The 22,893-nt window shown below is 37.6% G+C and overlaps 6 protein-coding genes across 20 annotated transcripts; 2 read left to right on the top strand and 4 right to left on the bottom strand.

The window, feature by feature from the left end:
* The first annotated feature begins 108 nt into the window (after nucleotides 1-108).
* LOC120000277 lies at nucleotides 109-6,426 on the top strand. 15 transcript variants are annotated; one of them, XM_038848270.1, is made up of 4 exons: nucleotides 160-431; nucleotides 2,186-2,287; nucleotides 3,212-4,872; nucleotides 5,924-6,426. In XM_038848270.1, the coding sequence occupies exons 3-4, from the start codon at nucleotides 4,744-4,746 to the stop codon at nucleotides 6,185-6,187; spliced, it is 393 nt and encodes a 130-aa protein (XP_038704198.1). In that variant the 5' UTR covers nucleotides 160-431; nucleotides 2,186-2,287; nucleotides 3,212-4,743; the 3' UTR covers nucleotides 6,188-6,426. The 15 variants fall into 15 exon arrangements, with proteins under 15 accessions (XP_038704206.1, XP_038704203.1, XP_038704200.1 ...); XM_038848268.1 differs by having other exon boundaries at nucleotides 160-501; XM_038848277.1 differs by lacking the exons at nucleotides 160-431; nucleotides 2,186-2,287 and having other exon boundaries at nucleotides 3,511-3,547; nucleotides 4,305-4,369; nucleotides 4,682-4,872.
* A 102-nt stretch (nucleotides 6,427-6,528) lies between these two features.
* Nucleotides 6,529-7,988, bottom strand: LOC120000576 (fasciclin-like arabinogalactan protein 2; the record flags this gene model as incomplete). The annotated part of the gene is made up of 1 exon (XM_038848709.1): nucleotides 6,529-7,988. A coding segment is annotated over one exon (1,284 nt), but the record flags the coding sequence as incomplete, so codon positions are not given.
* A 2,602-nt stretch (nucleotides 7,989-10,590) lies between these two features.
* On the bottom strand, nucleotides 10,591-11,782 carry LOC119999516 (nuclear transcription factor Y subunit B-3-like). The gene has a single exon (XM_038847128.1). The coding sequence runs from the start codon at nucleotides 11,565-11,567 to the stop codon at nucleotides 10,944-10,946; it is 624 nt and encodes a 207-aa protein (XP_038703056.1). The 5' UTR covers nucleotides 11,568-11,782; the 3' UTR covers nucleotides 10,591-10,943.
* Nucleotides 11,783-12,937: 1,155 nt separating this feature from the next.
* Nucleotides 12,938-14,651, bottom strand: LOC120000978. Its single transcript, XM_038849173.1, has one exon. It carries the CDS (start codon nucleotides 13,844-13,846, stop codon nucleotides 13,109-13,111), a length of 738 nt encoding a protein of 245 aa, XP_038705101.1. The 5' UTR covers nucleotides 13,847-14,651; the 3' UTR covers nucleotides 12,938-13,108.
* A 2,743-nt stretch (nucleotides 14,652-17,394) lies between these two features.
* Nucleotides 17,395-21,898, top strand: LOC119999858 (SNF1-related protein kinase regulatory subunit beta-2-like). Its single transcript, XM_038847628.1, has 5 exons — nucleotides 17,395-17,471; nucleotides 17,692-17,885; nucleotides 18,627-18,808; nucleotides 18,904-19,066; nucleotides 20,960-21,898. Exons 1-5 carry the CDS (start codon nucleotides 17,468-17,470, stop codon nucleotides 21,275-21,277), a joined length of 861 nt encoding a protein of 286 aa, XP_038703556.1. The 5' UTR covers nucleotides 17,395-17,467; the 3' UTR covers nucleotides 21,278-21,898.
* Nucleotides 21,899-21,949: 51 nt separating this feature from the next.
* On the bottom strand, nucleotides 21,950-22,789 carry LOC119999860. The gene is made up of 3 exons (XM_038847631.1): nucleotides 22,532-22,789; nucleotides 22,373-22,445; nucleotides 21,950-22,271 (listed from the first exon to the last, which is right to left on the bottom strand). Exons 1-3 carry the CDS (start codon nucleotides 22,707-22,709, stop codon nucleotides 21,965-21,967), a joined length of 558 nt encoding a protein of 185 aa, XP_038703559.1. The 5' UTR covers nucleotides 22,710-22,789; the 3' UTR covers nucleotides 21,950-21,964.
* Nucleotides 22,790-22,893: the final 104 nt, after the last annotated feature.

Raw genomic sequence — 22,893 nt, 5'->3', positions numbered from 1 at the left:
ATACCTAACCCATAAAGCCAAAGTGTCACCAATAAATGGTATCTATCTATATATAAAAGTGCGTGGTTTTCTCGCCACGAGGTGGCGAGTTGTATATTTTTTTGTACTCTCGCGTCTTGCGTTTTTTTCCCCCCTGTCAGTTTGCGTGTGTAATTGGTTTTGTGGGTGACTTATTCATGAAGTTTTTAATCTTTTACACGTCTCTCTCTCCCAAATCGTCGACGAAAATTGCACAGCCAAAAACCTTTCCCTTCCTTCACAGGCCGAATGATTCTGGCACCAATACCGCTGCGGACGGAAATCTGTAAAGATCTTACTCTACTCCCTTCTTTGACTCCTCGGCACCCTCTAACCTTCATTGCCTCACTCAGTTTCATCTCTAGATCTCGAGAGTCAAGACTCCCAAACAGAGAAGAACAACAGTTCAGCAGGTCACGATTCCCCTAATTCTTCTTCTGCTACTGCTAAACGCTCTGACTCTGATCCCTCTGCGTTATCCAAGTTAAGCGATCTGTTTGATATTGTGGTTTGTGTTATAATTTATTTTTCTTCTCTTCTTTGTGGTGTTCGTTATTCTGGGTTGCATTCCATGTGTTTTGATCTGTTCAATTTCTTTCCCGCACCGCTATCTTTTTTCATCGTCTTTCTTTCCCATGTTGTTGGTCTTATTCTCAGGTGTATTTTCTGTCTTGAATGTGTTCGATTTCTTTCCCCTGCAGCTATTTTTGGTGGTATTATTTGGAATGTTGTGTTGCCCGATTTTCATTGTTTGAGTGTGGGACGCATCTGTATTTCTTCTCTGTTTGGTTGTTTCTAGGGATTGTGTGTTTATGACTATCTTTTGTTCTCCTGGTATCCAATGATTTCCTCTGTTTATTTTTATTATTTCCTCTGGCATTTTCCTTCGTTCTTCCTTGCCTTGGTGTTTGGTTTGAGCTGTGGTTGTGGGTTTGATTAGTTGTCTTCTATTTGCTTTTTTAGATTCTTGATTTAATGTCCTGGTTAGTTTAGTGTTGTCCATGTCTGAGCCTGGTTTTTTTCAAGATGTGGTGTTTATCTTCTATTGTTTGGTGTTTCTGATTGGGAGGAGTCTCATGGGGTTTGTCCTCTTTTTTTTTCGTCTTCTTTGTTGTCTTCTGTTCTGTTGTGGGATCGTAATAGGTGTTTTTGCTTCTTTGTTAATTTTTCTATGGCCATGTATTTATAATTTGCTTTTGTTGTTCTGGTATTCAATCGCTCCGTGTATTTATTTTTGATTGTTGGTTTATTGTTTGGCTTATGTTTTGGTGTTTTCTTCTTGCAGTGATTTAAACTGGCAGACTAGATCTGCCACCCTAACATATCTGGAAACTTTTATCTTTAGAATCTACTTTTTTCTGTCTTTACAATTTATCTTTGGCGTCTAAACCCCTCAATGAATGAGGTGATTACTTCTAGCATAACTATCATTATACGTTCGTATGGCTGCATACTGAAAAAACTTGATTGTTCGATGTTTTGGTAAATTTGGAGTCAGGTATGAAATATCATGTACGTTTTGTTTTGGATTATTTTTTTTGCATGTATATCCAGGTTTTATTTTTTTGTTTTTTTGTTTTAACTCAAATAATTGTTGTTTCTCTTCATACTTACATTGCTTTCTTTATTTTTTTATTATTACTTTATTATTTTTCATCTTTGTTTTTATGCCATTCTAATACGGTGTTTTCTTAGACCGGCCGTTTCCATAAATAGATTTCGTGCCTTTGGTTATTGGTGATGGTGTTTATGTAAGTTGCATCTCATATTTTTTGTACGTTATTTAATATCCATGTTTTAATTGTGTTTTTCTTTTTTTACCAGTTTCTTTGTTGTTTATCTTCATACTTACATTCTTTCATCATTTTTGATAGTTACTTTATCTTTCTTATCTTTGTTTTCTCATCCAGGTTTTTTTACTGTGTTTATGTCCGTTTTAATGGGGTGTTTTCTTAGACGGGCCGTTTCCGTGAATAGATTTCGTGCATTTGGTTATTGGTGTTGGTATTTATGTAAGTTGCATCTCATATTTTTTGTACGTTATTTAATATCCATGTTTTAATTGTGTTTTTCTTTACCAATTTCTTTGTTGTTTATCTTCATACTTACATTCTTTCATCATTTTTTATAATTACTTGATCTTTCTTATCTTTGTTTTCTCATCCAGGTTTTCTAATCGTGTTTATGTCCGTTTTAATGGGGTGTTTTCATAGACGGGCCGTTTCCGTGAATAGATTTCGTGCCTTTGGTTATTGGTGATGGTGTTTATGTAAGTTGCATCTCATATTTTTTATACGTTATTTAATATCCATGTTTTAATTGTGTTTTTCTTTTTTTACCAGTTTCTTTGTTGTTTATCTTCATACTTACATTCTTTCATCATTTTTGATAATTACTTTATCTTTCTTATCTTTGTTTTCACATCCAGGTTTTTTTACCGTGTTTATGTCCGTTTTAATGGGGTGTTTTCTTAGACGGGCCGTTTCCGTGAGTAGATTTTGTGCCTTTGGTTATTGGTGATGGTGTTTATGTAAGTTGCATCTCATATTTTTTGTATGTTATTTAATATTCATGTTTTAATTGTGTTTTTCTTTTTTTACCAGTTTCTTTGTTAAATGCTTAGTTTATTGTCCAGGTTTTTTTTTTGGCTGTGTTGATGTTTGTGTTGTTGATGTTATTCTGGGATGGGACGCATCCGTATTTAGATACCATGTCTTCCGTGATTTAGTATGGTTTATGTACGTGTTGTCGTTAGTCGTGATGCACCATAATTCTATAATTTTCCGAAAATAAGAAGTTGGGTTGTGGGATATTTCTTCCTAATATTTGTCGTTCATGTTCTGGATTATCTGGGAGTTCATGCATTTGTAGTTTTGTGTTGTTGATGTCATTCTTGGACGGGACGCGTTCGTATTTAGACTGTATTTGGCTATTTGCCCTCTTTTTGGTTACTTTCTCTCGGGTTACTCTGTAACTTCATATATATTCAAATAGAGATGATTTTTTTTGCAGACTTGCATTGAGTTTATTACTGTGCAGTCTATTAGTAAACATAGACTCCACATTGAATCTATATCCCCTAAGATCATGTTATTTCTCTTGCTGATATAGTTGTATGAAAATTGAATTTTTTTCCTGCATGTTCGGTGACATTAAGTAATTTTATGTGTTTGATGGCATTGAATTCTAATAGAATGTTTGTCAAAGAAAGTCCCCATTGTCTACAAAGAGGGAGTTAAGCAGAGATACGCCTTGATTTCCAGAAATCAACCATCGACTTGCATGTGTTAGGCATGACGCCTAGCTAGCATGATTGGGCCCTGTAGTGATAGATAGTGAAGCAGTGAGAATTATGGTTTACATATAAGAGAATATTGTCGTTGGCCGTTGGGTGAGTCATCAATGGTATGCATTCATTGTGAGTTAATTTTAGTATGTTCAGAGTTTTTTTTCCCATTATTTTTCTTTCTAAGGGTTGCTTTGGAGCTTTGGATTGGAAGCTGTTGGATTGCTGGGCTACGGCCTACAGGTTTTTTTCTTCATTATTCTCTCCTTTCTCGCTATGTAGATGTGTCTCTAACTTCTCATGCCATGCTTCTATTTTTTATTTTGGACCATTTTGGTGAGGTTCCTCCACATATTTTGCTTAGATAATTTGGATGAGAATGATTATTGAATTTTCAAGTCCCTAGCATCCATTTCATATGTTTCTCTGCTTTGTTTTTGATTTCTTACAGTTCTTTGGATCTTCTCCAGTTGTTGTATTTGTTTGATTTGAACTCCGATGATTATGCATGTTCATTGCATTTAACTTTGAAAAACTTTGGTTTCTTGCAATTTTTCTGTCTCTTTTCTCTCCCTTTGAGTTGCTTATCTAGGTTATCACCTAATTCTGGGCCATCTATCTTTTCAGTGTGCTTTAGTTTTTATGGGTTTGCTCTTGACTATGTAAGTTGTGTCTCATATTCTTCATACGTGTCTATCCAGGTTCTAATTGTGTTTTTTCAGGAACCAATGTTGTTTCCCTTCATAATATCTTTTACCCTTAGTATAAATAGAATGGTTTAGTTGGGTCTTTAATATCTGAAAGGCTTTTATGTTCGTTGCTCATGCACTGGACCTAAAGTTTTAAGGAGCACAAGACATGGCCTGTCATTGAAAGAGAGTTCTTGGTGAAAATTGGGAATCATATTCGTAACTTTTCTCTGTAATCATATGGTGGTTGTCATTATCATCATCATTTTATTGGATAGTTGAGCAAATGATTTCTACTTTAAAAAAAACAGAGCCACTGGAGCTGGCTACTGGGAGGCCACAGGGAAATACAGAGATGTTTACAGTGCTTCAACAGGTGCTTTACTTGGCATGAAGGATTTTTGGGTATTATCAGCATCTTTCTTTCATCCATTTCTTGGTTGTTTCTTTTTAGTTACCATCCAATTCTATAATTTTGTTGTTGCTATCATTACGGAGTAGGTTTGATTCTAATTCGAAAACCCAAGATCGGTCTGAATCAGTATTGGTTATTGGTTTGTAGATTGAATTTTGAGAATTGTCTTAAATCACTTTGCATGATTAGATAGATTTGAATTTCTTTCAATTTGATATGAAATTTTCGTTCTAGATTTAGAGTCATGTTTAATTTTGCGAGGTTTATATCTAGACAAGGGGATATCGAGATAAAGTTCGTGAAAGCTGAGAAATTCTATAGGAATTGAGTTTCAGATGGCTGCAACAATGGAAACTGATGATGACAATGAGAACAATAAAGGTAGTATGTGGGCTTTGGATCAAAAGCTTGATCAACCCATGGATGAGGAGGCTGGCAGTCTCAAGAATATTTACAGAGAAAATGTACCTTTTTTTATTTTTTGTTTATGTTATTTTGTTTATTAGTGAGTGAATATGGTTGTACCTTTTGAAGTAGTACAACATCTTCCTTTACTATTGTAATTGACCTACAACTTAAAATTCTGATTGACAGCTGTGAATTTATTAATTATGCTATGTCTTATGCATTTTGTTTTGCTATTAATTATCATGCCTCAGTGTGAGTCTGTAGACTGATGTCCATTTGACAATGAATATAGGCCGTTGACAGTTACAATCACTTGTAGAAGAGCTATTCTATCTAATTGAGTCATACCGATGGGGAGATGCATGGTCTTGATATACACCTAGCATGACCTTTACTAATCTAAATTTGTTTCCCTTCGATTTGAAATGCCCATTTTTATTCCTCTACTTTCTTTGGCAGATAAATGTTGTGTCGAGTAAGCTCTTCGATCTGTTTGGACATGGTCTGATATGTGATTTAAATACTTGGGAATTCGATTTATGATTTCTGTGCATGGTTTTAGTTTTATACTTTCAAGGATTGAATTGGATTAAATTTTCAAAAGTTGCATTTCATTTGTTGAGTTGGTGCATTTCATTTCATCACCTAGCATTGGACATTGTAAACCCAAGATGTATGTGGCGAGGTGGTTCCAGGCGTTGGTAACTCTGCCTTGGGAGAATGAGATAGAGATTCGCCTGTTCAATATGGGGGAGAATATGATGTCTCTGTTTGTGGTGTACAAACTTCGTTTTGAGTTCCGGATCCTTCTAAGTGGGTGGGATTGTGTCAGTGAATTGAAATTTGGATGCTATTTCTGTTTGGGTAAATAAACACCAATTATCATGTTGGTGGTACTATTTTGATTCTTCTATTTGGGTTTGCATTCATCTTCGTTTGCACTTTTTAAATTCCCATCAAATGTTGAATTTTAATATCTATTTGTTAATTTTTTTTCCCCTTTTTTCATTGTAGCTTTTGATCACTGATTGGAAGCTTGCGGTGAGTGGTTTTTTTGTTTTTGTTGTCATTGTAACTGTTTTCGAGTTTTTCCTTTTAATTTTCCAGTTTTTGACTTTTCCGTATGGGGTGTGGGATTGGAATAAATTTGTCGACATGAAAACTTACTCCCCTAAGGTCAGTCCTAGGGGGTCCTGCCGCAAAGTGATGCTGGTACCTTCAATGTTGAGGACAGAAGTGAAACCATGGAGATCGTTACTTCTCCAAGTAAAAGAACTTGAGAATGATATGGGGATGATGAACAAGAAGAGCGAGATTGATGGGGATAGAGAGAGGATGTCAATTGGGAGGAGAACAGTAGTGATGGATTGAACATATCAAAGTGGCGCTTAAATGGGATTGGAGCTATTTGTTCCTTTGATGTTGCTGCAGTATCAGCTTCCCAATTTAAGTGCTTTCTTAGCCAACTTCTATACATGAATATTAGTAATTTATTCCATGAAAATTTTGATTAGTATCCTTATTAAGGGAACTGTAATGAAAAGTTGTGGAGGTGAATTTTGGATGGAAATTGAACTGGCTATGATTGTTTGAAGCATACAAACTTTTGTCATATCATCGATCATTATCTGCCTTCACAATAACATTATCCCGCTGCAACGCGTGGGCTGTCAGCTAGTTATTAATCAATCAATCTAAAAATATCCAGCGGCGACAAAAGAAGTACCATCTGCTCATGCTCATGTGCAATTTTACAGATACACACAATAATATTATTGTTTGTTTCTCTCCACAAATGAAAATAAACTATCAACAAACAAATTTTTAAAAAAAATAATATTTCCTTCATGCCAGTTGTTCCCCATAAAATCCACATCTCCAAATCTAATCATATGACAAACACTCCAAACCACAAAGCTACGACCGCCATGATCAATCTCCCACCGTTCAGCTTATTAACCCCATTACTATCATCAGCCGTCTGATCCGCCGAGTCATCCGCCGGTGCGTCTGCATCCGGTGAGTCCGCCTCCTTCTCTGCCTTATGTGACTTCCCCTTTGACTTCTTTGGTGCTGGAGCTGGTTCTGGAGCCGCCTTAAACAACTCCCGAGGCAACAATACCTTATCGATCTTGTACACCACTAACGGCTCCTCATCCTTTAACGTCCCCGTTATGGTGGCAGTCGTAACTTTTGTCTCTACAGTCACATCCTCGCCGTCATTTTGGACAGTGAAATCGTACTTGTTCGCGCCGTCGGTCGCCAACGTGTTGATGACGCCGTTACTGTCCTTCAACATCTGCAATGACTGGTACACGGGAATACCGTGATACAGCAGCAGCGCCGATTTTTGCGGTGCCGTTAAGTTCTTGTACTTTGGCATGAAACCGTCAATAACTTTGTCGGTGGGACAGAACACCGTTAACCCTCCGTCAACGTTGTCCTCAAATGTCGTTACTGCCCCTGAAGATATCAACAAGTCGGCGAAGGCTTTACAGCCTTGCTTAAACATAATGGCTGTGAGATTCAGCTGGCTCGGTCCAGCCGTCGGTGCTTCGGCTTCAGCCGAAGTCAAAACCTGACTAATATGTAAAACGGATATATTGTACGGAATTTCTTCTAGAGACTTGACATAGACGGCGTTTAACTTTCCGTCGTTGTCTTCAGCGCCAAACCCGACTTTGCCGCCTTTGAGGTCGGTGATGTTGATGTAGCCGGAGGTTCCGGTGGCAGATCCGGTAGCCTGGAACATAGTGGAGGTCAAGGCACTTCCACCGGTGATCTGGTGGAGCTTCTTGGAACCGAAGTAGTCGACGAGGACGTGGAGAGAGAGGACGTTCTTGAGAGTGGAAATTGAGAGTCCCTTAGAGAGGAGAGAGGACATGGCAGCATTGTCGACGGCGAGGACGGTGATGGTTTGTCTGCGGTTGATCTCGGAGGCGAGGTGAGTGGCAGTGAGGTAGTGGTTGAAGGTGGAGAACTCAGGGTGTTTGGCTAGTATGCGCGTGATGTTGTGGGCGGAGGAAGTGGCCGCGAAGAGCAGGAAGACGAGGAGAGTGAGAGAGAGTGGATTAGCCATGGTGGAGTAGTGCGAGAGGGGGAGAAGGTGGAGTGCGGTTAAGTAGAGTAGTGGTGTGTTGAGCTGGACTATGTGGGAGGGATATGTTGTTGTTCAAAGATGCCAGGTTGGCATTAGGTTGGGATGGGGCACTTAAAAAACACACCCAAGGCCCCAAACGGCTATAATACGGACACATTTCGTTACTGCACCCATTCACATCATAATGTTCCGTTCGTGTCATAACTATTGTCCGTAAAACTAGTTTGTCACCATAATCCCAACAAAATACATAATTGAAGAAACTAATTGGCACGATGACATCTGGTTCACAAAATTTAACTCAGCCAACGATTTATTATAAGTTATGTAGAGGTCGCAATATGTTGAACTTAAATATGTGACCATCGCTAAGAAGAGTCTTAACCAACTCGGTTATCCCCTGGTTAGTACCAATGAGAGGCAATTGGCTTAGGGTTTAACATGGTAGAAGCAAATTTAGTGTCACCATACCAATCATTTCCCAATCCTACCGACAAATTCAATGAATTGTTTGTGGGTGATGTTGTAATAACTCTAGCTAGTTATCAAAATTAATTCACTATAATATATTTATTAGTATTCCATTAAAAAATAATATTCCGTGGACCATTATTGTACGACCAACAATATATATCTACGAGGAGCTATTTAGCACTTTCATGCAGAGTAAGTGATGCATGATTGTGCCGTTTCTCCTACCGTTTCGTAATTTATTAATGTTCTCTAATCAGAAGATTATTCGAGTGGTTGGCAATGTGGGGGCCACAGGTGTCGGTAGCAATGTAGTGGAAAAAGAAAATGTTATACCGTATCTATATGGGCCACGTGGACGGCGAGGTTCAGTGGATGACATGTCAGCAAATGCCTCCACCGACGGCTGACTCAGCTTGCTCTCTCTCTCATTTCAAATAATTGAACGGTAAACATTTTCTTTCCAACTCTATCCACTGTCAATCCCATATGGTCCAGCCTAGCTGTTCTTCAATCATATACTATAATAAAATTATAAAAGGGTCGTCCCAGGAACTTTTTAATTTTTAATTCTGAGTTTTCAAGAGAGAGCGGGGTCCATTTTAAAGAAAAGAGAAGCTATGGATGAATACTTCTTCAGATCCATGTTATTTTGCATATTAATTTCTGAAAAATTCTATATACCTTCACAAAAGATAAGAACAAATCTCCAAAAAAAATTTCATATTAAGTAAACCTCTTTTTACTTTGCGTATTGGTCTTTGTTAACCCTTATACCATATCTCTATTAAAATGGCGCTCATGTTACAAAATTAGTGTCGTTAAGTATTGATGATTTTTTTTATTATTCTAATTTTAAGATCGAAAAGAAATTATATTTCAGACAAAGAGATACATTAAACCCCTACATATATAATTTAAAAAGTGAGTCAAACGAGCCCTCAAGCGGGATAATGGTGATGAGAATCTCATTTGGACACTAATTATAGTTCAAACCGAACATTTCACAGTGAGTGAATACCGAAGACCCTATGAGTAGGGGAATTGATGCTGACCCCATAAAACATCTTAGAGACGCCACCTAACGCATAAAATGGTTGTGAAGGCAAGCCGAAGTTAATGGGTCATCGAATTTCAACGCCCCAATTAATAACTCCCAGTTTACCTCCCAAAAGCGTGTAGCATGCTTTCTTGGCGGCCCAATACAGAAGCTAGCACTATTATATTAAAGAAAGGACACGCACCATGACATGAGAAGTGGAAGGGCAGAACAAAGAACAGCAAGTGTGGAACAAAGAGGCCAATGCTTGCTGAAGTAGGGTACTACAGTAAAAGAGTCGAGCGCCGACAGCGCTACTGCTCTCCATTTCTTCAATCAATCACTCATTTCTTATTCGCGGCCATTGGAAAAGAGAAGTAGCAGGTAGAACTAAAAACATGGGAAGACACTACCGACAGCGCTACTGCTCTCCATTTCTTCAATCAATCACTCATTTCTTATTCGCGGCCATTGGAAAAGAGAAGTAGCAGGTAGAACTAAAAACATGGGAAGACACTACCGGCCTCCTTTAGTAAAGAAAAGTGGTAGAATCAGTGTTTTATTATAAAAACATATGTGTCATGTTTAAGACTTGTGAAGGCACAAAGACCTAATAAGAAGTAGGTGCACTATTTGTCTTCGAAAAACATCCATGAATGGACAAACCGACCTCCACATAATATGCCGATAAACTGTTTACAGAAGAACATGGGACATTTAGGTTGTGCCCGTATACAATTCTACCCAAATGCTGTCCATACTTCAGGCAGCAAACCAAGAAAGAACAGGGACGAATTTCAGTGCAGTCATTCTCAAAGGTGTACCTATGATATTGTGTGACCTTTACGTAAGAGAAAAAAAATTGACTAAAAAAAAACAAACATGAAACACCAAACATGTACGAGACAGAGAGAGAGAGAGAGAGAGCTCAAGTTTAGAAATTACACGGAAATGTACTACATTTTAAACATGCAGAGAAGAGAGACAGACACTTGGCAAACTTGCAAGCTTCGACACAGAAATTTCCTTTTCCCCCTGAAAAAGAACATGTCCAAACAAAGAAAGAAACTCGTATTATTTCCTGCTGTCAGTCCAATTAATTTTCCTACTCCAATGGGATTGGAGCTTCAACAGTAGGAGTGTAGAACTTACCAAAATCAGCACTAAAAACAACTAAATCACCTTCTCATTATCATTTAAAAACCAACAAAAAAAGTGTAGAACTTACCAAAATCAGCACTAAAAACAACTAAATCATCTTCTCATTATCATTTGAAAACAACAACAAAAAACAGAGCAAGAAACATATAACACCAACCTCTCTACTTTCCTAAATCCTTATGATACATATCCTGTCTTCAATGTCTCCCTCCAACCTTCCATTTAGCAACAGTAGCTACTACTCTTCATCATCATCATGGTTACATTATGTTATGGTCATACTTTTAATTTCAGATACATTCTCTCGTTCATCCTCCCAAGACCCGACCCGAATTCACATAATAAGCCGCAAACACCTACCTTGACCTTACAGCTCCACCACCACTGCCACTACCCGACCCGCTTTTCCCCGCACTTATCTGATGATGAAACGCACCAGAGCCGTACGTGTGTCCCTGATGATGCCCCATCGTCATCATCCCACCGTACATACCACCACCACTACCTCCCCCAACATTAAACCCCCCGCCACTCATGTTGACTCCACCGCCACCACCTGTGGTCGATCCTCCACCACTAGAACCACCACCGCCGCCGCCGTCTTTCTCACCCGGCTGTCCCATTGAAGTCTTCTCACCTTCCATCTCCCTGTACTTCTGGAGGTAAATCTTCAAGGGCTCCACATACTCCTCGAAGCCAAGTGTTGTCATGGCCCAGAGCAGGTCGTCGCCGTTGATTGTCTTCCGTTTTTCGCGCTGGCACTTATCCGAGGCCTCGCCGGTGATGAAGCTGATGAACTCAGAGACACACTCCTGGACGGTCTCCTTTGCGTCCTTGGAGATCTTAGCGTTGGCCGGGAGTGCCTTCTTCATGATCCTACTCACGTTCGCTATCGGAAGTAACCTGTCCTGCTCACGCGCCGATAAATCGCCGTGCGCACTGTTCTGGCCTCCTCCGGATTCATTGTCCGAATCCGCCATAACAAGGAACCAAAATCTATCCAATCAATTGAGTCAACAGTTTATCTCAATCACAGTCAGGCGAATCAGGAAACTGTGAGAGGGGATTTCGAGATTGGGCGGGAAAGTAAGGGGCAGAAGTGGGAATTTAGGAGGCCTCCGCCGCCTGGAAGAACGGAGGGGATTGAAGAGGGATTAGGAAAACGGTGAAGGAGAGGTGTTCGGGTCCGTTGGATGGAGGGGATTATATGGCATCGCGGAAGACACGTGGGGGAATATATGCCGTTAGTTTCCCGATAAGAGTGGGAAAACGCGGGTTTTAGGAGCGTCGGATATGGGGCGTAGGGCCCTGGATCTGCACGGAACAGCGCTTGACACGTTGTGGAGTATTCTCATTAGAATCTTAAGGCTCGACTGGGCCCAATTTTATTGATCGATGATAGTACTAGCCTTTGCGTTTAGTGGTTACTGAGATTGGGCTGGGCCAACAACTTCATATCTTGGGCCATTTTAAGATTCAAGAAATGTTGGTTTGGACCACCTTATCAAAGTTTAATATAGTGCATTAAATATTCATGTAGTGAAAGTTTTTTAAATATTAATTAATTACGGATTATGGATCAAATTTATCTGATCACAATTTTTAGTGGTCCCACAGAATGTTTAGGATTGGATAACGTAGAACAAAAATGTTAGGGATCCCAGTAAAAAGCATGTCAGTCATTCCAGTGGTGAATCTTGTCCCTTGATTGATGTAAGTGTAGGGTCCACAAAACCTGATGATTGAACTAGATAGTGACACATCTACTAGTGAGATAATTGAGATGTTTTTTACTGGAACTCTATTACTTCTGAACGTAAAATGGAAAGAAAAAAAAAAAAAAAAGGGGAAGAGAATGATGGAATGGAAAAAGAAATTGAAGTGGAATTGCATCAATTGGGCCTTTGAAAACTTTTTAACGCTTTGGTGTGGGGAGGTGTGTTTGAAGAGGCAATAGAGTAGTATATAAGTGCTTTATTGGGAATCCTATGTTTGGTTATCAAAAGATGCAGAAGCAGTACATCTCAACTCTTTTAACCCGAGAATAACATGAGACAAATTTATTATTTCGACAATTGATATGGACTCAACGATAGGATAAGTTGTGTCAACTAGGGGTATTCATGGTCGGTTTCGATCGGTTTTTTAGAGTTTTTTTGACATGAAAATAACCGATTAAACGGTAGGTTTTGATCGGTTTTATAGGTTTTTTCGGTTTTTTATCTGTTCGGTTCAGTTTTTAATAGAGAAATGTGTAACTTTATAATATAAAAAATCGACCAATCATTTCGGTTTCGATCGGTTTCGGTTTTTTGGTTTTTTTTGAACAGCCCTAGTGTCAACCAATGCATGATCACAAGAATATTGCTTTATATTTCACAACAATATCATCAATCCCATTAAGTGGAATTAACATTATACCCCTAATAAACACCAAATCCGCGCAAAGGATCAAAAACTTTAATAGTGAAAACAACAACGATTCCAGATAGAAGAAGAGTAGGAGTACTCCTCATGATCTTCAAGCTTCAATCTCAAACCTTGAACACTTGATGGATCCCATGGATATGTCGATTTCAATCAAGTTATCTTCCTCATTCATGTCATTGAATTCTGCTAAAAGCTCCACTAGACATTGTTGCTTCAACATTGACTCTGCTGTGAAATCAGGATCCAACTTGGCAACTTCATTATTTTCTCCAACATATTGTCCACTTGGAAGAGCAATTTCAATGAGACTGTCCTCATCAGAAATAGATCCATCGTCAGACCAATCCAAGTTGTCTTGAAATATCCAGTCCACTTCAGAATCTTCACTTGTTGATGATCTGTATAGACACTCACTCTCTGATAGAGTAGCTGGTGATCTTACTAAATAGTCATGAATATTCCCACCCACAATCACTTCTTCTTCTTCCTTTTTCTCTGCACCAAACCCAGTTTCAGTCTGCACTTCATTGTCTGCAGCTTCTCCTCCTTGGATAGATTCACTTTGAGAACTCTGTGCCAATCTGTCTAAACTCTCTTCTTTATGAGGCAAACTTTGGCCATAACCAGACTTTAGGGTCTCTTCTAATTCATCCACAAAGCCTGGTTTTTGCTTTGTGAATGTGAAGATTAAAGATGACACAATCACTACCACAGATGCACTAAGGACGGACAAAAACCCAAATCCCAAAAAACCAGTGAAAATGAGCAATGGAACAGAAAGTATTAAACATGATAGTGGGTATTTGTACAAGCACAAATTAGAGCTCATAATTGGATTCTCAACACCACTTCAATATAAGATTGAGTGTTTTATGCCAAAACAAAAAAAAAAAAATCTCCACCTCCACCTGCTTCCGCTACTGCAGACATACAGCCAAAGAAGGAAAGTGTGTCATGGAAGGATTTGAGCAGAGACTCATCGAATCATATAAAATGGGATTTAACAGATAATCCCTGGACTGGTTGCACCTTGCAAATAGAGAGCCAATAAAGAATTGATTGAGTTTTTTTTTTTTTTTTTCCCTCAAATCAGAGACTCACATCACGTCCCAATTCCCAAGTGCCGGGTTGTTGCTCTTGAATAAAAATTTGTGTAAAACCAGTAAGGTTTGTCTTCCTCTGTAACTGATTCTCTTGAAAACCCCAAAACCCCCCCACTGGTTTTGCTGTGCTGGTTTAGAGTCTCAGTCTCTCAGAGCTTTGAAATCAGAGAACCCATGTGCAGAAATCTGAGCTCAACACATGGCACAACAGGCATTCACTCCAACTTCGATGAAAAATTGAATATTTTTGTGCACAAAAAAAAGACTAGAACCCTAACATCAGAACCATACCTGAAGCTTCTTCATCCAAGTAAAGAAAAAATGACAATCAACCCATCGAAAGAAATCCTCTCCCTCTAAGTGGGTAGCTTCAAAAGAGCAACCTTTTCTTCAGAAACAATGATGCTTCACACCTCTCTGCATATAGAATATATATTCAGAGACCAGATTGATAATATTCCAGGTAGCTAGATGGGATATGGTGTTTGACTCAAAAAGCAAGGAGATTCAGACTAATCTTTTATTTCAAAATTTCATTGCCAATGAAAAATGTCCAAACTCCAAATATATGTATGTGTTTGACTCAAAAAGACATATATATTTTACATATATATGCTACACAAAAGTCTATTTCTTTCTTAATAATTTTCTGTAATTTAGGTCAAATTCATTCAGTGCATTAGACTTTGAATTTTTCTACCATCAAAATCATAGACATGATAATAATTATTATATCAAGTAATAATTTGTTTTTGTTCTCATATCATATGTGGTGGGTTTTGTGTGTTTAGTACGTGGAGAAGCCTCTAAAGATATGGATCTCAGGTGGATTTTATTAATGATTGTATATAATAACTTTTATTTGGGTTGTGCGTGTAATGATATCTTCAAGTATGCTTTAACCATAATGGTTCTCCCTAGCACCAAATTAAAATGATGATTAAGCACAAAATGCACAACTTTTTCACCCAATTAATCAAGCCTTGGATTATAGTATATATATATAGAGGCCTTTTGCTTTCCTAGACTAGATAATTAGTAGCCCTAAATCAAACATAATATACTAATTTGAGGAAGATATGTCGGCCATTGTTGGTGATAATAATAGTAATAATTATTTTTATTTAGATGTTGGAAATCCAATAAGCAAAGGAAAGGTTGTGGAGTGAAATTTAGGGAATGTGTGTGTGTTGAGTTGTGAATATGGATACATGAGAGTGGGAGGGAGGGACCATGTCAAATTGTTAGATCAATGTTTCATTGTAATCCCAACACTTAATTTAAAATACTATATATTCTTCTAATTCTATTGAATCTAGCTACTATCAACACTTCTAAGAATTATATATATTTTTTTAAATTATGAAAATACCCTTTGGCTTGTCAATGAGACAAAATTCATGCCCAAATTCCAAATATCTAGAATTTAAGGGTTGTTTATTTTTTTTATCTATAATTTGACATAATTTGCAATTGATAGGGTGGTCCCATTTTCTTTGAAGAAAATAATAATAAACTATGAATCTGTTGTACATGGACCAGCCTAGTATAGACGATTAGAGCCCATTATGGAGTGGGCCGCATTGGGCTTGTATTGCCTAATAGAATAATAAGCCCATCAAATGCTAGAACCTTACCCTTTTGCTCATTTGATTTAACTTTACAATCATTCATGTAATTTTCAAAAATGGGGCCATGAAGCCGACCAGGGTAGATTCTAGTGTCACCATCTTTACCTATGTGACATCAACCATTTAACCACCAACCTCACATATAATTGGACATCAACACAATCCTCCATATTTGGCTCTCTCTCTCTATAAATTCTTTCTAATAATTAACTTCTATGCTAATTATTATTATAGAGCAAGGAAGTACTCTCTCAAACTTTTAAACGACAAGCATGTTAACCTAACACATTGGATTGGCTACCACTCAAAATTCCACTCTTGGAGGTTAAAATCTTTTAGTGGATGAGCAAAAAGATTTATAGATTCCTCTCTCTCTAGAGAAAAATATTTATTTGTGGGGGAAAAAAAGAAGAAGTAACCTTAACCTATGTATATATATATCTACCTATGGTGGAGGGAAGAAAAGGTAACCTATATATATATATATAGGACAATGCTAGAGATCCTCAAAATTTGACCCCGAAAAGTCCTCCAAATCTATATGGTATTAAAATAGTTATTGATTAAAAACGCACATGTAGAGTCCACTTCACATTAAATGGAGGTCTTTTGGGGTCACTTTTTGAAAGTCTTAAGCATTATTCATATATATAGCTATGGTGGTGGAACTTCACAAGATCTCCTCTCACATGGTGGTCTCCACTTGATATCAAAGTGATTCTCTATTTTTGAAGCATCATATTCTTGGTAAAGCTAGCTACATCATCACTATATATGATGCTGCCTTCTTCAAATAATAAAAAATAGACTAAATAGTATATATTTTGTTTATTTCAATACTATTTATCATTATTGGAATGTAAAAAACTTGAGTTTAGAAATGTAGTTGAATTGTCAATAAAAGAAAAAAAAATAAATTAAGTTTAACAAAATACAATATTTAGATATTTACATACATAATAATTTAGTTTTGGGAAAGAAAAAAAACCCTACCCCTTGGAAGACTTAGAATATGTTCATAAATCATCTTTGACCATTGAAATTCACAAAAGTGTCAGATTCCAATATTTCACAATAAATAAGGGTTTTTACGTAAATATCAAAGATTCTCGTGTTTTTGATGTCTCATCTATTCCAAATGTTTGAAATAAACGCGTATGATTCATGTGAAGCCGTGAATTCCACATGTCCCACATGATTCAAATGAAATATTATCAATCCATCCCTCCCAGTATTTGGGTTAGGTGTAACAAAAATATTAGGATCCATAATCCTAGTGGATTTTTATCTCCCAACCAAGAATGATGACAGATCAGTAAATATGAGAGGATGACGTGGCAGAATTCTATTGGTTAAACGTATGAAATTGTAGGTTATTTTGAAACGTAGACCGACCACTCCTGAAGTAGAGTACTTGTTGTCCAACTCTGCATTGCTTTTTCAAACGAAAATCTTGAGTCCACAACCACCAGGGATCTCCAAACTCATTGGAGAATTAAAATTCCCCTTTATTTATTTTTTATTAATTTAAAATAAATGATTTTAGAGAGAGGGACTGATACTGAGGACAAATTGCGCTTTCCATTAACATAAAAAACGTCAATCAATCAGCAACAAACACACAATTAATTGAAAAAAAAGGAGAAAAATTGTGTTGCTTTCTCACGAATTAACTCTCTTCTCGCTTTCTACAGGCTCCCCAATTTCCTTGCAGCGATGGGTATGTATCTGAACGGCCCCACAAATTCCCTCTGTTTTGGTTTTTCACTCTCTGGGTCTCTGCTTCGTTTCATTATTCATTAGGCTTTTTTTTTTTGTGGGTTACTTTATGGCCAATGATTTTCTTTTCCTTTTCTTCCTTTGCGTACTTTCAATAAAGTTTTGATCTTTTTGATGAATAAAACCTTAGATTGTAACTGGGTTTTGTTTCATTGTATCAGTAATGGGCAATGCTAGTGGTAGGAAAGATGGAGAAGGCTCTTCAGAGGGCGGTCAGCAGGACATGGAGTTTGTGCACGATGAAGAGCATAGGACTAATCCTGCGGTGGGTATGTATGGGGAGCCAATCTTTCAATCCTTTCCGTATGGTCCCATTGGCTACCAGCCGACACTCATTGATGAGGCCACTCCACATGTCAGTCCAATTTCTTCTCTATGTTTTCTGATTTTTCCGTTAAATTTGTTTTTTTGCATCAGTGTACCTTTCCGAGAAAAACTGATAAACTTGAGGGAGGGCTTCACTTAGTAATTTGATTTGGGAATTTAGAGGTTTAGATCATGTTTGTTCTATTAGACTGTATTAATTTTGTTTAAATAAGTTAGGTTTTTGTTGGACTGCTATGTTATGCATGGATTTGTTACATCTTCTAAACTGATCAAGTTTGGAGAGTTCTTGTACATCAGTATTTGGTTAATTTTATTCGAGTTGTTCGACTGCGGATTACTGATGTTTGAGATTATTAATTCAAAGATTTCCTCCTGGGAAACTATGTCAACCAGTGAAGGTTTTATTGGACATCATTAACTATTTAACTTGTGGCACTGTACCATCTTTTCAAATTGCAGCTCTGTCTTTTCCATTTTCATATATAACATTAAAAGGACAAGAAGTACATTAGAATTTTGGATATATAAACTGGTGATAAGTAAAATAACCATGTGTAGCATATCAGCATCTTAACATATTGTTGTTAATAATCATTGTAATGTGTAAAGAAGAAAGTGCTTCCGCGATTGGGTGCATATCTTTGTCTGTTGGGAGGAGTACTGTGAATGACTGTACTTTTGGCCGAAGTTTTGAAAAGATTTGATGTGCAGTGTATAGGCCCGAACATATATGTAATGCTCAGTATTTCTTTTGCATATCAATGTCCAGGTCCCTATGGTTGGCATACCAAGAGTTGGTGAACCAACGCATATGTCAAATTATACGTCACTGCAACACACAGCGTATTTCGATGATGCCATCGATGAAAAACCTAGGATAGTGATGATAACATGGAGTTTTGGTGGCAACCAAGTAGCTGTCATTGGATCCTGGGACAACTGGGAGAGAAGGTGCTCTTAACATTTTCATTAAGTTTTGGCTTGAGTTTGATAGTTTCACCAGCAAACACCATATAACGAGGAAAACTTTCCTTCTTTGTAATCAGGGAGCCCATGTATAGATCAGGCCAAGATTTCATTATTCTGAAGAAGCTTCCATCCGGTGTTTATCACTACCGCTTCATTGTGGATGAACAATTTAGGTATGCTCCAGACTTACCATGTGAACGTGATGTTTCAGGGGCTGCTTTCAATGTTTTGGATGTGCAGGTAATTTAGATCTTCCTATATAGATGAGATTATCTTCTTATTCTTTTTTTCCCCTGAAATATGGTACCTTTTAGCCGTTCATACCTTATTTGGAGGAATACTTTCTTTAGATTCTATTCACTTTTTTTCTCTGTTCGCTTGATGTTAATTGATATGGCAAAAAACATTGTCTGCGCATTATAAGAGCTTCCGTCTTTTGTATTTGGCTTTAATTGAACTATATCCTATGACGAACAAATTTTTCCTGAACTTTAAGAATTTCCATAAAGAATGTATGTAGTTATATTATTCCGTTAATTGTTGAATCGCTATGTTGCATCTTCCCTTTGGAAATATGATGCTCATACGGGGGGAGATGTACGCGCATCCTGAAGGGGAATGCGGATAGATTACTGTCATACCAAAATCCTTATCTATAATACCATGTGCATTTTCTTTTCTGAAAGAGTAGATGTGCCGCAGCCACATCATGTCCAGGAATTTAAGAACTATGAAATGGGAGTATGTCTTACAATCAAGGTGTAAAGTTTGATTTATTTCCTTTCGAAATGAAGGTCACTCATCTTGTTCATTATAATACTTAATCTTGACAGCAAGTAACTGCCAAAACTTCTATTGAAGAATACTTGATGCACATGTAGAGGATTTGAATGTGCACTTACAGAATTTTATTGGCATTTATGGCGTTTAAAAGTTCTATGATGGAAAAGATAGAATAGAATTGGCACAGGGGCTTTGTAGAAGAGTTAGTTACCCTAGGCATTATTCAGGTCAAAGATGAAACGGTTCTTTAGACAAACACTTCAGCTCTCTCTTCTATGCCATTAGAAAGCGGTCTAGCAGTTAAGTCAAGAAGAAAGTCACACCGATACTCTATGCTTACCATGCCTAGTTTGTTTGTTTTTTTTCCCTGGTATCTGGATATGTGCATGAAGCTGCTAATTGGAACAAAGGATTTTGATGATACACCACCTAAACAGCTCAAGAGTACCCGGAGAATATGAGGAAATGAATCATAATTGTTCCACGCCTCCATGTCAAGAATGAGCTAGTAATTGTATCATAATAAGTTTCCCCTGATTTCCCATTTGGTTCTGGGAGATGCTCAGCAACCTGCATCTTGGCATACTGAACCATTCCTACTTGTTATTTCGATGCTTCTACAAATTGTATTTGTATGTGTCTGCCCATGCACACCTGACCATGTTATGTTCTTGATGTAGCTATGGGGTAAGTGACCGTCACACAGAATTTGACTCTCACTACTACATCTTGAGCTTAGCAATGCTTAAGATACATTATGAGTGGATCCAATTTGTCTTTATTTTTCTAGACTCCTTAAGTTCGAAATTTGTTTCTTTGAAGAGACAGAAAACATACCCTTATCATCATCCCATAGAATTCCATGAGAGCTTCAAGTCTTCGAGTAACGGGATCAATGGGCAATTAGTTTCTGAATCATATCTTCTCTACATGTTAATGGCATTTGAAAAAAAAAATTGACTACCTAATTCTGCTGATTATCTTCCTCTTTTGCACATTTCGACAGATTTTACATATCAATGCTACTGCTTTGGACTATATTTTCAAGCAGGAACAAGAATATTGCTATCTATTGTATTATCCTAGCATGTGCATTGCTACTATTATGTTTCTATGTTTTAGCTTTCAAAAACTGCAAGTTGTGGAGATCATAGTTTCCTTATGTATTATGCATGGTAGGAACTTATTGGTGGTTAATTTCAAGTTTGTCTTCTGTTTAATCGAACTCGAGTTATTTCATGCGGAATTATTCAATACTTGGCTAAATTGATCATTTGTTCATCAGATTGAGCATCATATACTGTTATTGTCTAAGTTCACTCAGTTGAACACTTTCATTTTGTTTTATAGGACACTGTTCCAGATGCTCCTGAGAAGCTCTCTGAGTTTAAATCTCCTCCTTCCCCAGAATCAAGCTATGACAACGAATCCTTAAACGAAGACTTCAGCAAGGCTCCGCCGGAAATTCCTCCACAGCTGCTAAAAGCACCAATAATCAAGCCATCACCTGCTACAGCCGGTCATCAGTCTCTGCCAAGACCTAATCATGCAGTATTGAATCATCTCTATGTTGAAAACAATCAAGCTAATCAGCCTGTAGCTTTCGGCTCAACACATCGCTTCCGCAACAAATATGTGACTGTAGTTCTATACAAAGCTCCTCAGTGATGAATTTTTTTTCCTGCGCTTGTAGACTTCAGGATTAGATTGATTTTATCAGTGAAAACTTGTTAAACTGATAAGTACATTATTTATAGAATTAGCGCAGGAGAAAGTTTTCACCTTTAGGGGTAACTTGCAGCAGCTGTTCATTTGAAATTATACAGATGTAAATAATTTATTGCAGTTGTTGCATTGCTTGAGCCTCTGTATCATTGAGAATTCAAGTAGAATATGATAGTTCATTGCAGATATTGGTACTTTGTGCGACTTTGCAGATGACTAACTATATTTTATTTCCATCATTGGCAGCAATTGCACTCGTTTTATCGCTTGTAGAGCTCGAGCAACATCAACTGCTCTGATAATGCCCTGAAGTAGATTGATCTGTTGTTGCCATCTTATAATTCCAAGCGAATCGTAGAGTTGATTAGATAACTTGCTTACTTTGGCAGGGCGTTTACCAGTGTTCGAAGGGTTCGAAAACGTTTATGTTCCAATAGAAATTTGATGTTCATTCTATTTGGAATGCTCTCGAACCCTCTCCAACCACACCCGGGCGAACGCCCCTGCCAAAGTAAGCGATATGTCATTGCTGAATGACCATGGACTTCTTTAGCACCAATAAAAAGTCCACAACTACAAGAAGATTGTACTGAAGAAGTTGGTTGTAATATGCCATTCATCAAACCTGTGCTATGAAAGTAGAGCATTGCACAGCCAAAGCAGAACAAGTTTTATTGCTTCAGATACAAGCCATCCAAAACAAAAATTTATAAACTTGTAATTAAAACAAGAAAGAAGGAAAATTGAGTCAGTTGTTGGTACTCTGTGCTGCAATATTACACATATGATTAAGCATCTGGCTGGTACCTTAACCCAACCATTAGCAAAAGCAATGGCTAAGATGACAAAAGGGGTTGACATGCCAAATATGATAATGTAAGGGAGAGGTGTCTTCATGGGATTCTCTCCTTCTCTTTCTCCTGCTGTTTGCCAATACCTGCACTTAGGCTTATTCATTACTTGATCATGAATTCATGACTTAATTTCTTTTTTTTTCTGTAAAATAAAAAGAAACAAGATTAAATGAATATTGCTTACTGTTCTGGTTCTTCTTCTCTAGTTATAAATTTCCTCTTCCCCTTTGACTTGATCTCTCCATCATCTCCACCTCCTATCATACACCAAATCAAACATAAACATCAAAAAAATTGAAGATAGAACCAAAATGGGTACAAATGAATTTGGTGATCTGCTTACCTGAGTTTGCTTGGACTCTGAAATGAGAAGGCCTTGTCTTTGGTGAACTGAGATTGTGAGATGGGGATTTTGGGTTTGACAGGACTGGAATTTGGTTGGTGAGAGGAGAAGAAAGAGCCAGTCGTGCTGCCATTTTCACTGTACCTAAATGCTCCCTCTCCCTTCCATGCCTTGACATTCACATATACATATATGGTCAACAGGCTTGGATATGGCTGTGGTGGCACTGATATATGCATTGGCTACACCAACCTTATCTAAACAATTTATGTCTACATCGGCAACACATGTTGTACCAGTGTGTTGTACCAGTACTACTGGCTCCATCATCTTTATATATATATTCAAATTACTCTAAGTGA

Source organism: Tripterygium wilfordii, chromosome 6, assembly GCF_013401445.1.
Source record: "Tripterygium wilfordii isolate XIE 37 chromosome 6, ASM1340144v1, whole genome shotgun sequence".
Lineage (NCBI taxonomy): Eukaryota > Viridiplantae > Streptophyta > Magnoliopsida > Celastrales > Celastraceae > Tripterygium > Tripterygium wilfordii.
The sequence above is the reverse complement of the archived record's forward strand: the minus strand, read 5'-3'. Positions and strand labels throughout refer to the sequence as shown.

Bases quoted from the DNA above. Each gene is read 5' to 3' on its own strand.
- LOC120000277 (XM_038848275.1), top strand. From the start codon at position 4,744: ATGGCTGCAACAATGGAAACTGATGATGACAATGAGAACAATAAAGGT. The intron at 4,873-5,923 runs GTACCTTTTTTT...TTAATTTTCCAG, and splicing joins AGAATATTTACAGAGAAAAT to TTTTTGACTTTTCCGTATGG.
- LOC119999516 (XM_038847128.1), bottom strand. From the start codon at position 11,567: ATGGCGGATTCGGACAATGAATCCGGAGGAGGCCAGAACAGTGCGCAC.
- LOC120000978 (XM_038849173.1), bottom strand. From the start codon at position 13,846: ATGAGCTCTAATTTGTGCTTGTACAAATACCCACTATCATGTTTAATA.
- LOC119999858 (XM_038847628.1), top strand. The intron at 18,809-18,903 runs GTGCTCTTAACA...CTTTGTAATCAG, and splicing joins TGGGACAACTGGGAGAGAAG to GGAGCCCATGTATAGATCAG. The intron at 19,067-20,959 runs GTAATTTAGATC...TTTGTTTTATAG, and splicing joins TCAATGTTTTGGATGTGCAG to GACACTGTTCCAGATGCTCC.
- LOC119999860 (XM_038847631.1), bottom strand. From the start codon at position 22,709: ATGTCAAGGCATGGAAGGGAGAGGGAGCATTTAGGTACAGTGAAAATG. The intron at 22,446-22,531 runs GTAAGCAGATCA...GGTGTATGATAG, and splicing joins CAGAGTCCAAGCAAACTCAG to GAGGTGGAGATGATGGAGAG. The intron at 22,272-22,372 runs GTAAGCAATATT...GCCTAAGTGCAG, and splicing joins AGAGAAGAAGAACCAGAACA to GTATTGGCAAACAGCAGGAG.